At 39.0% G+C, this 16,912-nt stretch overlaps 1 protein-coding gene across 7 annotated transcripts in view; it reads right to left on the bottom strand.

Moving 5' to 3' along the window:
* The window catches only part of LOC149817408 (tetratricopeptide repeat (TPR)-containing protein), a 72,231-nt gene that overhangs the window by 4,359 nt on the left and 50,960 nt on the right, over nucleotides 1-16,912 (bottom strand). For 4 of the 7 annotated variants that reach the window (XM_089987317.1, XM_089987316.1, XM_089987315.1 and 1 more), the window contains 5 exons: nucleotides 15,571-15,697; nucleotides 15,254-15,368; nucleotides 14,213-14,403; nucleotides 14,005-14,117; nucleotides 10,603-11,002 (listed from right to left, as the gene is read on the bottom strand). In XM_089987317.1, the coding sequence (XP_089843443.1) occupies nucleotides 10,736-11,002; nucleotides 14,005-14,117; nucleotides 14,213-14,403; nucleotides 15,254-15,368; nucleotides 15,571-15,697 (813 nt within the window). In that variant the 3' untranslated portion in view covers nucleotides 10,603-10,735. Of the gene's footprint in view, nucleotides 1-334; nucleotides 564-10,602; nucleotides 11,003-14,004; nucleotides 14,118-14,212; nucleotides 14,404-15,253; nucleotides 15,369-15,570; nucleotides 15,698-16,912 lie in introns of those variants that run through there. The other 3 variants (XM_089987313.1, XM_089987314.1, XM_089987312.1) reach the window with 3 other exon arrangements.

Below are 16,912 nucleotides of genomic sequence, written 5' to 3'. Positions count from 1 at the left end.
GGGGGGGGGGGGGGGGGGGCGGTTGTCCCTTGGACTATCCAAAAAAAAAAAAAAAACTTGCCACTCCAAACTACAGTCTTATGCAACACCTAAAGATGGAGCAGCAGCAATCTTGAAAACGATGGTTGACTGTATCTCAGTGCCCTTCTCATATTATTCATCTCTATGTGGCTGAATGGCTCCATACAAAAGTAAAAAAAATACATGACACCTAGCAACAAAAGACAAACCTAAGTAGGAAGACGGGCGTAGAATTTCCACACTATATCCAGAGAAATACATACATCCCAAAGGAAAGCTGCGCACTCAAAATTTCCAGACCAAAACAATAGTAAAACCTTCAAAATAAGTTACAGGATTAATCAATTGTGCCCAAAATTAAGTTCATAAGCACATACTTTATAGGAAGAATTCTTTTTCCTTAAATCACAGGCCAATGCATGTTCGACATGGTTGCAATCAACCCCCATTTAAAGTTTTAAGTAACTGCAGACGAATGCTGTTGATTGCTCTTTGGCTGGTTAGGCCATTCTCTTACATTTGAAATTGAGCAAACCTCTGCTCTGTATCAATGTTAGCAGTTCAGATTTAGGAAGCATCTTTAGCATTTCGGGCAAAATCTAAAATCACGTATTTGATTTGCAAATAAACAAAGGTAGTGCACATCACGAACTGTATTGATTCATCAAGTCTCAAACAACGGATAATGATGCATAACTGATTCTGTTATGCTCTTTGAGGAGCTGGACCTCTTGCAGGTCTCCAGTCAGATCCAAGCTCTTTAGGCTTAGGTTAATTTTATCCATCCTCAGACATATTTCATATATTTGTAAACAGGATATGGCCAGACTACTGAGCAAGATAAGCTGATCCTCCATTGCCCCTCTCCCCAACATATATTCTTCTTGTTTGTAAGTGTTTGTATACACACACACATGTATGTATGTATGTATGTATGTATGTATGTATGTATGTATGTATGTATGTATGTATGTATGTATGTATGTATGTATGTATGTATGTATGTATGTATGTATGCAGGTATGCATGCATGCATGCATGCATGCAGAGTCTTTGACAAATGAAGGTTAAAGATTCCAGACTTTAAACGACTACAAATAAAAAACATAAGAGGAATAACCATCAGGATGTGTAATGCATGACTTCCATAAAAGCGATTCTTTCTTAACCTTAATCTGATTTAGCTTAAAGGCTTAATAAACAATCTCAATAATCTAACGAGCACAATTCAGGATCGTGATTTCATATCAGGGACAGTTGGTTACTATCTGCTCACCAAGGGGCAGCTCAAGATGATGTTACTACTTTATATCGGCAGCATTATCTTCATATACAAGGGGAAAATCTATGTCACACGGACTCGGCTAAAGGGTTGCCGCACCCGCGTCGACACGCACGGACTCGGGTGCGGACTCGGGTGCGGCTTTGGACTCGGCCCGGACTCGGTCAACTCCGAGTCGGACTCGGTCAACTCCGAGTCGGACTCGGTCAACGAGTCCGGGCCGAGTCCGACCACATTTTGGACTCGGTCAACTTTGACCGAGTCCAAAATTGTCCAGTTCGAGTTTTAAATTTTGTTTTGGATCCGGGTCGGGTTGGGTCCAAACCCGACCCAGATCCAATTTTTTTTGGCAGCCGAACCCTAAAAGGGGTTTATCGACAGGGAGAGGGGCTTACCCTCTCGATTTTGCCTCTCCCCCTCAGCCCCTGCAGCTTTCTCCTGCAACCACGCCGGCGATCCGAACTCCGGCGACAGGCAGCCACCGGTTCCCCCTCCGTCAGGTATGTCGACCCTGCTCGTAGCCTCCCTCCCTGCACCCTCTGCTCGCAGAGGAGGGGCTCGGCCCCCCTTCCTGCACCCTCTGCTCGCAGGGGAGGGGCTCGGCCCCTCCCTGCACCCTCTGCTCGCAGGGGAGGGGCTCGGCCCCTCCCTGCACCCTCTGCTCGCAGAGGAGGGGCTCGGCCCCCCTCCCTGCACCCTTTGCACGCAGAAGAGGGGCTCAGCCCCCCTCCCTGCACCCTTTGCACGCAGGGGAGGGGCTCGGCCCCTCCCTGCACCCTCTGCTCGCAGGGGAGGGGCTCGGCCCCCCTCCCTGCACCCTCGGTTCGCAGGGGAGGGGCTCGGCCCCCCTCCCTGCACCCTCTGCTCGCAGGGGAGGGGCTCGGCCCCTCCCTGCACCCTCTGCTCGCAGGGGAGGGGCTCGGCCCCTCCCTGCACCATCTGCTCGCAGAGGAGGGGCTCGGCCCCCCTCCCTGCACCATCTGCTCGCAGGGGAGGGGCTCGGCCCCCCTTCCTGCACCCTCTGCTCGCAGGGGAGGGGCTCGGCCCCTCCCTGCACCCTCTGCTCGCAGGGGAGGGGCTTGGCCCCTCCCTGCACCCTCTGCTCGCAGGGGAGGGGCTCGGCCCCTCCCTGCACCATCTGCTCGCAGAGGAGGGGCTCGGCCCCCCTCCCTGCACCCTTTGCACGCAGAAGAGGGGCTCGGCCCCCCTCCCTGCACCCTCTGCTCGCAGGGGAGGGGCTCGGCCCCTCCCTGCACCCTCTGCTCGCAGAGGAGGGGCTCGGCCCCCCTCCCTGCACCCTCTGCTCGCAGAAGAGGGGCTCGGCCCCTCCAATATTCCCTGTTTTATTAACTTTATTTTATTTACTTATTTAATTATTTTCTTTTCAGTTTTCACTTTTCAGATATAATGGCGAGTTCTAGCGGTAGTGTCAATACATTTGGTTCAAGTTCTAACCCTGAATTAGATGTTTCTCAACCACTTTGGAGGCTTGTGACAAAAGGGATAAAAGCTAGTAGTGGTGGTGGTGGGAATGTGCAGTTTCATTGTAATCTATGTAAGACTGTTTTCACAGGTTCTTATACGCGTGTGAAAGCACATCTTTTGCATATTCGTGGTCAAGGAATTAGGGCAAATTCACAACATTAAAAGAAACAAACTCACTAGTAAAAGAGCAGAGGATTTGGTATATGTTCACTCAAATCTACGATTAATTTCTCGCCGCACCAAAGAAGAGTATAGGTACTTTTTTTTCTTTGTATTCAAAGTTTGTATTTAAATATTTCATATTTGTATTCAAAGTTTTAAGTTAGATACTAATATAGTGATTTTTTGATGCAGTTGTGGACCATCCAAGAATTGGGATGTAAATCCAGAAGATTTTGACTTGGAGGGAGAACATAATTTACATACTCTCAACATGGACTACCTCGATCCTGTTCTTCCTTCTAATTCAGACGATGAGGCAGATTTATGATAAGTTTTGTTGTTTATCACACTCACAAGCTTCTTTATGTGTTATATTTTGGTAAGTTTGTGTTGTTAAGAATTGTTTTTTTTTGCTTTAAAATTTACAATCTTTATGTGTTAATTTATTGTTATATATATAATTATAATATTTAAAATATATATATTTATAATATATATTTTTTAATATATATATATATATATATATATATAGCCGAGTCCCCGTGTCCAAATTTTTTGGAATTGCGCCGCACCCGTGTCGCACCCGCACCCGCACCCGCACCCATGTGACATAGGGGAAAATGAAGAAGATATATTTCTCATTAATATCTATCAAAAGAAAGAAAAACGAAAGATTGTTTTTTCACAGCACAAGCATGATAGAGGCATATATCCAAGATTCCTTCAACCACCAACACCCCAATATATTGTTAAAGATGGCGATGCACTAAAATGATACATGTTCATATGAAGTATCAAATCAGTAATCATGAACACATAGGAAACACCAAATGCGTTACCAGATAGATCAGTCTATTACTGTGATTCACGGCCCATGTCTCATACATTAACCATTCTTAGCCACATACCTTCCTGAAACTTCACCTTCTGATAGGAAGATCATGAGATCATGGGACAAATAAGGTTTTTATTGAAGCACACAATATTCTTGTAATAGCATCGAAAGGGGGAAAAAATGACTGACAGTGTCTTCCAGTAACTCTGTGGTGCAACCATGTTAGAGTGTCTATTGAAATATTAATATGATCACTCCCTCCCACTGTGCATCCATGTCATCTATGAACCGGTAAACCCCCAAGTATAGATGAGAATATGGCATTGATTATGCATCCACTGAAAATGCAACTACATTTGTGTTCACAACAATACATGTTTTATTTATTGTTGAGATTAACTGTCCTATTGAGGTTTTAAGCCTAAGTTTTCTAAAAGGTAAGTTATTTGATATTTTATAAATAAAGAGGGACGTGTAAGTAATTTTTTATATAGTGGTGTCGCTCTATTTAATGAGGAGATTAGCCCTAATAGAATTAACGAGTTCTCTCTTCTCTCAGCCGACTTTTCTCTCTCTCTCTCTCTCTCCCTCTCTCTCTCTGGTGCACCTCAGATAAGTTTCCACATGGTATCAGAGCGGTGGATCTCGGGAGCGTGAGCACGTGATCGACCTACACCAAAAAGGCTAGAAAAAAAATTATATAAAATAAACAGGTGCGTATTTCTTGTTCTTCTTCTAATTGCATAGATCTGATTACAGATCCGTGTCATGACACAGATCTGTAACCAGATCTAAATGTCATGGTGATGGTGGTGTCAACTGAATCTGGTTGCGGCAGAGTTGGGTCACGGTGACAGCGTGTCAACTGAATCTGGTTGCGGCAGAGTTGGGTGTTTTCTATCAGACCAAGGATCTGGATGTCGGGAAAATTAAATTTTCTTTTGTTGACTTACCGTAAATCATGCTTCGTGGGAGCTGGTGTGATTTATGTGTCATGTGCAGTTGCTCATATCAGATCGTGAGAGTTTTTTTTTTAGCAGTCGTGGGACGTATGTGTCGTATGCAGTTGAACAAAGTAATCTTGTCCTTGGAGGTCGTGTTCGATGTTCTGGTTTTCTCAGAACTACATTCCTGATCTAATTTTTATTGCTTCTGATGTGAGTTGAATAACCTAATGAAGCCGTGAATTAGGTTGTCGTATGATCGTGAAACACACTATTTTTCTTGCTCTGCTGGCGTGAACTGATTTCTGATATGGTGAAACACTATTATGTTGTCGTGGATTTGGCTGACGCGTGATCAACAAACACGTTGTTCCTGTGTCAACTACCGTGTGCTTGATGAACATCCCAGAGTCAAAATCTGAGTGATTAAGAAAGTGAACCTTTTATTTTTTTTGCAGCTGTATTAGCATCAAATATATCTCTTATCTTGTTAATACTACTCAGTATGGGTGAAGCTTCGAAACTTGATTCCAAAAATGATGCGATTGGGAAGTATAAGGCATTTGCAAATCCCTTCTCATATGGTTCTTCTGTGAGATTGAATGAAACTAACTATGCCAGGTGGTCCAGAACTTTTATGATGTCGGTATCTGGACATCGTAGAAAACATATTCTGTTAGAAACTGAACCAAATGAAAATGTGGGAAAATATATTACTTGGGACAAAGATAATGACATCGTTATGTCATGGATCATGAATAGTGTCGAACCTCATATTGCAGATGGTCTAATTTACTATAATACAACCAAACAGATGTGGGACAACCTTCGAGATACGTATTCTCAAGAGACTAATGTGAGTCGTATCCTGCAAGTCAAACAGGAGATATATAATTTGCAGCAAGGACATCAGACCTTGGCTCAGTATTATGCCTCTGTCAAAGCAGCATTTGAAAGACTCAATGCCCACAAGCCTTTTTGTTGTCCGCAGCACAAGGATCATCAAGAACAAACTATGGTTGCTCGGTTTCTCACAGGTTTATCTTCAGAATTCTCTGTTGCAAAAGTCCAAATGTTGACTGAATCCGATGTACCTACTCTTGCTGATGTATACAACCGTCTGAGTAGACTTGTGATTTCTCTTCCACAAGCTCAACCTATGTCTCAGTCATCTGCTCTAGTTGTCCCATCCAGTTATGGACGTGGAAATTTTCAGACTATTAGAGGACGAGGTCGTGGAAGAGGTATGGGAGGCAGAGGCAAACTTCAATGTACTTTCTGTGGAAACTCTGGACATTTAGAAGACCGTTGCTGGGATAAGCATGGATGGCCAACCTCTTCTACATCAAGGCCTAATGTTCCAAAAGCGAATGCTACTACACTAGAGGTAGCAAATGCAAATGATAACACTTCTGCAAGTGACAGTATCACCCTTAGTCGAGCAGAATATGATGAGCTGATAGCTCGTCGTCCTTCAAGCTCCTCTTCTCCTGTAGCTGTTGTGGCCTACTTAGCGGGGGATCATCTTCATTTGAATGATAGTAAGTGGATTATTGACTTTGGTGCATCCAGACATCTGTGTGGGAATTCACTTTTTTTTTCAGATCTAAAGGATATTACTGCTCATCGAGGAGTCTCATTAGCAGATGGGAGTTCCTCACCAGTTGTTGGTCAGGGAAATATTTCTATATCCTCTTCCTTGTAGTTGAAAAATTTATTCCCTCAAAGTTTACTCTTTGTTAGTTTTCTTACAAAAGAACTAAACTGTAGAGTAATATTTGACCCGATGGGTTGTCATTTTCAGGATTTGCTGACGGGGAAGAAGATTGGTGGAGGCTATGAAGAAAATGGAGTCTACTACCTACATCATCCAGTGGGCAATGTTTATGCTACAGTAGAACACTCATCCAGTCTTGTTCAGTGGCATCGTCGTCTTGGACATCCTTCATTGTCAAAGCTTCGTTATGTCTTCCCTCAAATTTTGTCTACTACATCATTTCAGTGCGAAGCATGTCAGTTGGGCAAGCATCATCAGAGTTCATTCCCTTCTAGTCAGAGTCAGTCCAGTCATAAAGTTTTTGAACTTCTTCATGCAGATGTATGGGGTCCTACTAAGATTCCTACCAGGACTCAGTGTCGATATTATCTTGTTATTGTTGATGATTTTTCTAAGTTGTCGTGGGTGTTTTTAATAAAAGAAAGATCTGAAGTTCCAAGTATTATCAAATCCTTAATTCTTGAAATAAAAACTCAGTTTGAATCTGTTGTCAAGATTGTTCGCACTGATAATGCTCTTGAGTTCAAAACCAAAGCCTTGTTGCAATTTTATCAAGACCATGGTATTCAACTCCAAACTACTTGTGCATATTCCTCTCAACAAAATGGTGTGGCTGAGCGCAAGCACAGACACCTCCTTGATGTCGCACGTACCCTTATGATTCAATCCAATGTTCCTGCGATATATTGGGGTGATGCGATTATCACTGCTTGTTATCTGATCAACCACATGCCTTCATCTTCCGTGAGAGATCAAATTCCGCTACATATCCTAAATCCTAATGCCACACTCTTCTCGTTCTCACCTAAAATATTTGGGTGCGTTTTTTTTGTGCACAAACTTGGACCTGACCGTGATAAATTAGTTGCTCAAGCTACAAAATGCATGTTTATAGGTTATCCTAAAAATCAAAAGGGGTATCGATGTTATGATCCAATTTCTCGGCGAGAGTATGTCAGTGTGGATATATCTTTCTTGGAATCCATTTCATATTACTCTAGTACCGGTACTCAGATGCAAGTTGATCCAGCTGATTTTTTCCCACTTCCTGTACCTCCTTTTCCTTTGGAATTTGTGCCCTCATTACTTAACCAAACTTTATCTTCCTCACGGTTTCATAATCCTTCATTGGTATATGTACGTAGAACTCCATCTCCTCCAGGGCCTTCATCTTCTTCTTCTCCTGAGGTAAGTACTACTGACAACAGTGACCTTCATGATGATGATAACAGGCCAATCGCTCTCCGGAAGGGGACCCGACAATGTACCTTATATCTCATATCTCATTTTGTGTCTGATGCCCAAATTGGAAATCAGATGAAAGCATTTATTTCAGCCTTATCGGCTGAAACTATTCCTTTGAACTATCAACAAGCAGAGCTCGATAACAAGTGGAAGCAGGCTATGCAAGAAGAAATGGATGCCTTATTGTCTCAACATACATGGGATCTAGTTGATTCCCCAGTGGATGCTGACATTGTTGGATTCAAATGGGTATATACAATAAAGTACAGATCAGATGGTTCTATTGAAAGGTACAAGGCCATATTAGTAGCAAAAGGGTATACTCAGACTTATGGTATTGATTTCTTTGAAACTTTTTCTCATGTTGCACGGATGGGTACCATTCGTCTTGTTCTCTCCGTAGTTGTTCACCATGGATGGAGTTTGTGTCAATTAGATGTGAAAAATGCATTTCTATATAGGGATTTGTCTGAGACAGTATACATGCAACAACCTCCTGGTTTCGAGGTTGAGGGGGAGTGTCAGAAGGTGTGTAGATTAAGAAAGGCGATATATGGTTTGAAACAAAGTCCACGTGCATGGTTTCAAAAGTTGTTTGAAGTGATGTCAAGGTTTGACTTTAATAGGTCGACGGCAGACCATACATTATTTATTAAGAAAACTAACTCAGGTATAGTTGTTATGGTGGTATATGTGGATGACATCATTCTTACAGGAAATGATATGAAAGACATTGAAGCTACAAAGGCTAATCTTCAAAAACATTTTGTTACAAAAGACCTTGGCTCACTTAGATATTTTCTGGGTATAGAAGTTGCCAAGAGCAGTGAAGGAATGGTTTTGTCTCAACGGATGTATGTTCTCGACTTATTAAAAGAGACTGGAATGTTGGGAGTTAAACCAACAAATATTCCCATGGACCATAAAGTTTAGTTGTTTGAAGAAGGGTCGAAACCTGTTGATATCAAAAGCTATCGCTCACTGGTAGGAAAGCTACTATATGTGACTGTGACCAGAACTGATATTGCTTTAGCAGTAAGCAAGGTTAGCCAATTTATGGACAAACCAACTGAGGTACACTGGAATGCAACAATAATGATTCTCAGGTACTTAAAATCTTCTCCTGGAAAATGGTTATTATGCAAGAAAGGTGGAACCCTAGAAATAGTGGCTTACTCTAATGCCGACTATGCAGGATCTGTAGTGGATAGAAAATCTACCACAAGATTCTGTGTGTTTATGGAAAATAACCTAATTTCATGGAGAAGTAAGAAGCAAAATGTGGTTGCTAGGTCAAGTGCAGAATCAGAATATAGGGCTATGGCTCAAACAACTATTGAATTAATGTGGGTTCGAACTGTACTAAATGATCTTCAGGTGAAGGTTTCATCTCCTATGACAATGATGTGTGATAACAAGGCAACCACATATATAGCGAACAATTCAGTCTTTCATGAGAGGACAAAACATATTGAGGTTGATTGCCACTACGTAAGAGATATGGTTCAAGCTAGTCATATTGCTACCAAATATCTAAAGTCGGAGGACCAAGTTGCAGATATGTTTACAAAGCCTCTTGCTAGACCAAATTTCTCAAAATGTTGTGACAAGTTGAGCATGCTTGATATCTATGCTCCAGCTTGAGGGAGAGTGTTGAGATTAACTGTCCTATTGAGGTTTTAAGGGTAAGTTTTCTAAAAGGTAAGTTATTTGATATTTAATAAATAAAGAGGGACGTGTAAGTAATTTTTTATATAGTGGCGTCTCTCTATTTAATGAGGAGATTAGCCCTAATAGAATTAAGGAGTTCTCTCTTCTCTCAGCCGACCTCTCTCTCTCTCTCTCTGCCTCGATTCTGATGCACTTCAGATAAGTTTCCACATTTATTAACCTATACATGAATCCAGAGTCTCCAGTACCTATAGTATCAAACATCCTTAGGATTAACAGGGAAGACATTTCGAATTCCAATACAAGCATCAGTGAAGCAGGTAATCTCTTTTGCAGATTTTGGATAACAAATAAGCAGGTGATTTCCTTCTGTTGTATAAAATAAATACATGAAACATAAAAGTAATTATTCTTTTGGAGGAAAATATTACATAGACAGCAACAATATAGCTGATGTCTAATATTTCTTGGTCATTGGTTCCACTACATTGGCACTGACATTTGACCAAGCCTGAAAAGTCTTAAAACTCTTCCTACTTCTTGAGTTAGCTTCCAGAGGTTTTATAATAATAATTTCAAATTTAGTGAAACAAAGTCAGAGCAAATATTCGCAATAAATGAGTCCATAGATCTCCATCATCATTATTTGGAAACTAAGAGCTCAATGTAAATGTTAAAACACAACTAATTGAAAAAAAAATATATTAAATGAAAAATCTTCATAATGGAGGGTGAACCACATTCCAGAGTTATCGTTCAAATAGATTTAAAAAAGAAATTCTTTATCCCTCAAAAAGAAAACAACATTACATAACTGGAAATTTCATTAGAAATTTTATGGTTATTTTACAAGGCTAACATGTGGCTCTAAATTCACAACCAAGATTAAGGCCCTTATCAAGTTTGTAGATACAGAGAGCATCCATTATCTATTTCAACTTTCAAGTATCCAAAGCGTGATTCTAAACACAGCTTACTACTCTATACCATAATACCAACATAAAGTTATTTTTGTTTAACAATAAACAGTTGTAGCGATTCACAGAAAATAGGAATTTTTTACATATATTGCTTGTTTTGCTACTAAACACTATTTTTATTTAGTACTTTGACTAAAGTGAATATTTGCAGCATTTAATCAATGGGAATATCTGAATAGGCAAACACTGCTAAGTTCTGCATACCTTAAGCCATCTCTCAAATATAATTACGAAAAGCTTGTGTGCGTGTGTGCATACCAGAAAATTATTTTTCTCAATGTGCACAAGTGTTTCTTACTATAAAAAATTCAATATTATATACATACCATATAATCAAGGATTGGAATAATCTTTCAAGATCTGCCTAGCAAGATCTAAGGCTCCACTGCTTTTATAGATCAAGTGCAAATTATATGCAGCCTCTTTGTGAAGGCTACAGTATCCCTCACGTTCAATTTCAGGAAGGCATATCTCCTCATTCGGAAGCTTAGGAATGGGGTAATCTTTCTCACGTGCTACAAGGACCTTTTCATAGTAAGCAGCTGCTAGAGTAACAAATCCAACATGGTGATATGCCCTGGCTATATTATACAGTGCTTCCTGCAAAATGTATAAAAAAGAATTTGTAACCATTATATAGCAATGCATTTAGCATGTCTGAAAATAGAAGTATGTAAAATGTACAAAAACGAATTTGTGTAACTGCAAAATAGCAATGCATTTAGCACGTCTGAAAATAGCAACCCCTTTAGAAATATTACAAGGTAACAGATAAACTCTCATGCAACGATTAGAAAGAACCCCAACTCTTAAGAAGCTGGATATTTCCTTGACTATACAAAATTCAGATTCTTTTTTTCTTTCTTTCTTTATGTTTCCCCTTTATTTATGAAAATCAAAAAGCTAATCATCACCATATCAAATCAACAATTATAAGATCATGTGCCTAATGAGAAAAAGAACAAAGAGAAAAAGGAAACAAGCCAGAGAGGACTTTTTAGTTACTACTTTACAATCCAAACACCAATTCTGCAGCATGTGGCTATTCGATATTTTCAAATAAATGATTGTGTTTTGCAGTACCAAGATATTTTTCTATCATCTAATTTTTTTCAGCATTTGTAAAAAGGGTCCAAATATCCAACAGGAATATCGAGCTGCTTTCATGTAATACAGTGCTAATTGCATATTCCCAACTTTGACAGTACAATAGAAGATTGTCAACCAAGAAGGTAAAGCCAAATTCATTGGTATCCAAGATCGCATATCACATATTTTAGCAAAAGAACTAATTAAAGACTGGCACAACATATCTGACAAACTGCACACTGTATGTGTATGTGTGTAAATCTTTCTCTTTAAGCTGATCGGTACACTTACAAACATCAACTCTTATGTTCAAATACTGGACTTATATTACGAACTTGCTCCAACAAGTTAGATGCACATGCTGAACTAGAGTAAAGAGCAGCCTCATAATGATGACGACTGAAAACTGTTATAACTGCATAAGAGATATCCTTGATCTTTAAACTTCTCATGCTTCATTGGAAAAGCTTCAGGACAAGAAAAAATTGGATGAATGGTTGTTCATAATGCTGCTAAAATTCTGGTTGTTGGACTTAGTAATTTACCTCTATAGAAAAATGGATATATGACGAGTGCGTGCCAGCAAATCTTAAGATCATTAAACATTTATATATTTCATATTAATTCTTAATGCTTCTATAAGTTCCTCTTTTTTAATGTAACCATCTCATGCACCTGTATTTCCCAGCCAAGTGATTATGGATTTGAATCTTAATGATTCTTATATCTTTGCCAATCTTCCACATCAAAGTTCATTATAACTTTGAATCAGCAACACTAAATGCAAGTCTTGGTTCTGCCATGATAAAGAAACATAGATCTACAACTATACTGATGGTAGCTCATAGCACTTGCTGTTGTTTTACTTTTTGTAATTTGCTAAACTATTGGCAATAGATTGAGATAACCTGGTGATTTTTGGAAAAAGTACACTAACTTTTCAGTTGGCAAAAAAAAAATCATTTTCCACGTGTACACACGCATGTAAGCATGTGCACATTCCAGAGGTACATACTAGGCAGCAGGTGTGAAGCCAATATACTAGCCTTGCTTTATCTGGCTTCATGTGAAGCCCTTGATATATGATTCCCCTTATTAAATAGACCATCATTTGGAACTATAGAATTCCACACACACACATCCACGAAAGCACATCATTGTTCAAACTGGTTTTGGTGCTTGACAGCTTGCGTCTGAAGCTGGAGTTTTAAGCCTTTCAATAGTTGAATTCAGAGTATGCTAACATGAAGTTGAATTTGTTGCTGTAAATGGGCTTTGGTGCGGCCAACTTTCTATGATCACTAGTTTGTTACATAAGAACCTCACCTTATAGATACTGTTTCTAATTTCAGCATTTGAGTGGACCAGGCAGGTATGAAAAAACTGAATGAAGGTAGGAAGATTTTGGTAGAAATGGAGATGACCGAGCAGTCAATCATCATCCTACAACAATCTGGCAATGGAGCAGGGAAGATGAAATTTCAGATGGATCACAAATATCAGGTGTATGGTTTCTAAGGCTACAGCTATACAGCAGAAAAGTCATGGTTATTTCTAGGATTTTAGCAGGACAGGACCCTCAAAATGTCATAGTCTGTTTGCAGCAAGGAGAAGTGCATATTTGTAACATTCATACTGACTAAAGTTGGGTAGAATGAATGTGCGGATTACAGGCTACATGCCTACAGCTTGTCCTTTTCTCTTTTTTTCTTTTCGGCCTTCACACACACACACCAATAATCTGTAAAATTTGTATTAGAAGCTCAACCTGAATCTGATCCATTTGCACTGCCACTAATAGAGGCATAACTACTATATCTAAAAACCTTTTTGTTTAAAACACCTTATATCCCGTGCATTTGCATGTGTTTTTATACCAGTCTGTATATATATGAATTGGTAGGCCCAACCAATTTATCCTCCTCGCCATCCTAACCACTTCAAAATTTTATAATTGCAGGTTTTTTTTCTTAGTCTGAACCTATAGATGTACTTATCAATTTTTACTTCCTAAAACACATTTTTTGAATCAAATGAAATTTTTACCACAAATTTTTAGTGCAATCCGAGCCATTCATCTTTGTCGATCTTTTATCTACCTGAAAACACATCTGAACATGAAAAGTATCTAATCTAATTCATGTTTCTGCAAAGTAAACTATGCATTTTGTAACCTGTTAGGAGAATACTGCTCTTGACTATAATTTAGCACTGCAAAATCTTAAGATATTACAGGCCTTGTTATAAATCCCCAAAAAATCTATGAATTTAAAAAACAACACAAAAATAAAAGGAATAGGTTTTAGTAATATTTTCTTTTGCAGGAATGTAAAGAGAAGATAGGAAGTTTTAAAAAAATATATATAAAGAAGAATAAAATCATACTCAAAACTATGAAAATAAAATAGATTTTTTTTTCAAAATTTCATAATAATATTGTGACTTTGCTAAATAGTTGATGTTAAAAAATACCACTGTAATCCCCTGTCAATATAGATACAGAATAGACAAACCTGGCTATTTTGACAAAGACGTTGATAATTGTAGAGAAATGCAAAACCCTGTGCTACACACAGGTTCTTGTTCTGAACTCTTAAACCAAGGGCCAAATTGATTAGAGCAGTGCCTGAAAAAATTAAATATTGAATAAATAAGAAAAAGAAATAACTCTAGCTAGTTAACAATAACAAGTGATTGGTGATCCAATTTACAAAATAATACCAACGCAGAGATTGATCAACGGATTGTCTGGCTGCAATTTATAAGCTTCCAAGTATTCCCTCGCAGCTGCCTGATGTTGGCTATTCATCGAAAACTGATGCCCACAAATCATCATAGGAGGCACACAGTCTTTGTACTTTCCACGCATCAATAACAAGAACTTAGCATGTTTCGAGAACCGGTTCTCCATCCTTCACAATACAAAAATATTTTATCCAGAAAACCAGGAAGCCATTACTCAACTTAAGAAACAAAAATGGGATTGTGGGTGTCATATGTTGTATAAATACATAGAGTGAAATGGTGAACTCACGGGGAAAAAATCCATAAATTCATGCAGGATATGATTCAAAATCTTGATATGACACACAATTAACAGGGTGTTACAGGACTGGATGAACAAATATAACAGATAATCATTGTAAATGTGTCAAATGCTAAGGATTGAACTTCCTACAACCTGTGTTACACAAAAACAAAAAATCAAGGTGTCCCATTTATTTTGCAGATAGGAGATGGTCAATTACACCAAATATGTAAAACAACCCAAAACTTTTTATTTCCTAAAATTCAACCTATATTATATTTCAAGTGTTGAAGTCTGTTCTTTCTTGGGCAAAGATGACAAAACAAGAAACATGCCAGTTGAATGCTGAACATCAAGATCTCGCAGTATTGTCATTAGCATAGACCTAATTACCTAAATGGCATGTTCACTATCACTGTACAGAACATGAAAAATAAAATCTATAAGTTGGACAGGCCCTCAAAGTACAAATTATAGCATACATGATGCTCATTAGCCTCATAAGAACATACACATGCATGCACAAGCTAGCCAAGTTGATCATTACTGAACCAATCTAACCAAAGATTTCATGTTTCATAATATAATGTCTAATAACAACCAAGAATTTCATATTCCAGTCATAGCATTTCTTGCTCTTACATTCATGAAAATACTGTTCATATCACAAAAGAACAAAAAGTGAAATAAAGCATTGCCTACTAGATGCATATCACAATGACCACATAGAATACCTGGAAACAAGTTTGTAGTAGCAATTCCAGGCTGCCATGCTGTATGGATGTTGCTGAACCATGTATCGAGCATAATCATACCCACGGGTTGGGTCCCTAGTTTTATATGCCACATCTGTGGACCAAAAGAGGAGATAAAATACAAATTTCCAGCACATCAAATGCAACCATATGAGAGAGAAATGTAACTAGTCCCTACAAAAGATTAAAGACGAACAGCTACAGGGAAAATGATACAAATAACCTAGTCTAATTCATCTCCCAATTCAGCAATAAAAAGAATGATGCTAAAAACGTAGAAATTGCAGGAAACTTACGAGCACCGAGTGATCTGAGTTCCTCTTTTTTCTCAACAGGCAAAATGTGTTCACCTACTTTAAGACAATGGTTGATGATCTCTAGTTCTTCCCAGTAACGGTGCAAGGATGATAATGCCTTGCAAAGCTAAAAAACACATGAAAGATGAACTTCAGTCTTAAACAATGGATAAATTTGACAAAATAACAAGTGATAACAGTATAATACCCTATTTACAAGAATGATGCAGTAGGAACAAAATATTCTAAAAAGAATGTCTATAGATATACACTAAAGAGAGAGCAGAAGTTTTATCTCTTTTCTCATAAACTACAACTCTGACGCTCTTTATGCAAGTGTGCTAGCATTGAAAGAAACAATAAACACATATTTAATGAGAAAAAATAAGAAAAGATAACAAAAAAGAGCTACTTCATTCATGGATAACACTCAGGTTCTGATGGTATCTCCTAAACCACATGACCTGACTGGCAGTTACCAAATTCTTTCAGGTTAGAGCTATGCAATAGGCATGTACAATTATGCATTGCTTTTAGTGAACTTATTTCACCTAGGAGAAACTGAAGCCAACAATGCCAGGGGAAAGTTAAAACACATGATAGAGTCCAGGTAATGGTCACTTCAAGAGAGAAACACATATGCCTTAAGATGAACTGCAAGGAGGAATGAAAATAACCAGAAACTCCCTGTGCAAAGTAGAATCACATTATATACTCCTGCAAATGGTGTCAGCTCGAGATGTTATTCACTATACTTCAAGTGAGCTGCAAGGCTTATGCCTTAAACCTCAAAGCTTGATCTTGTCACCATAGTTAATAGATAGGGGTAAAACCAGGTCAGATCATGGCTGATACAAGTCTTATCCAACTTTTCTTTTTAAGGAGGACAAGAATGCACACTTGCACTTTCAGTCTACTTAGGAAGGGCTCAGCTCAAATTGGAGAAAAAACAGAACTTTTCTTTCTCATGACAGTCAACGAATTCCCCAAAATTCTACAAAGTGTAACTCATGCAGACCTTGTTGCGTCCAGTCAACACATCCTCAGTTTAGTTAGACTTGATCCTTTCGAACCTTCCCCTGGATTTTATTTTATGTGTGTGTATGTGTGGAGAGAGAGAGAGAGAGAGCATGTGTGGGTGTTAACTAACATGAATCCTAAGTCACAGGGACTCGGCAAAACAGGTGCCGCACCTGCGTCGACGCGACGCGATGCGGCACCGGGTGCGGTCAACGCACCCAGGGTCATTTTTGTCCACTGTTTTGACGTTAAAAAAAAATCCCCGATGAAAAGGAGGATTAGGGCAAAAAAATTTTTGCCCTAATCTCTCCTCTCCTCTCCC

The sequence above is a fragment of the Nuphar pumila genome, chromosome 14 (genome assembly GCF_984573655.1).
Source record: "Nuphar pumila chromosome 14, dmNupPumi1.hap1.1, whole genome shotgun sequence".
NCBI lineage: Eukaryota > Viridiplantae > Streptophyta > Magnoliopsida > Nymphaeales > Nymphaeaceae > Nuphar > Nuphar pumila.
The sequence above is the reverse complement of the archived record's forward strand: the minus strand, read 5'-3'. Positions and strand labels throughout refer to the sequence as shown.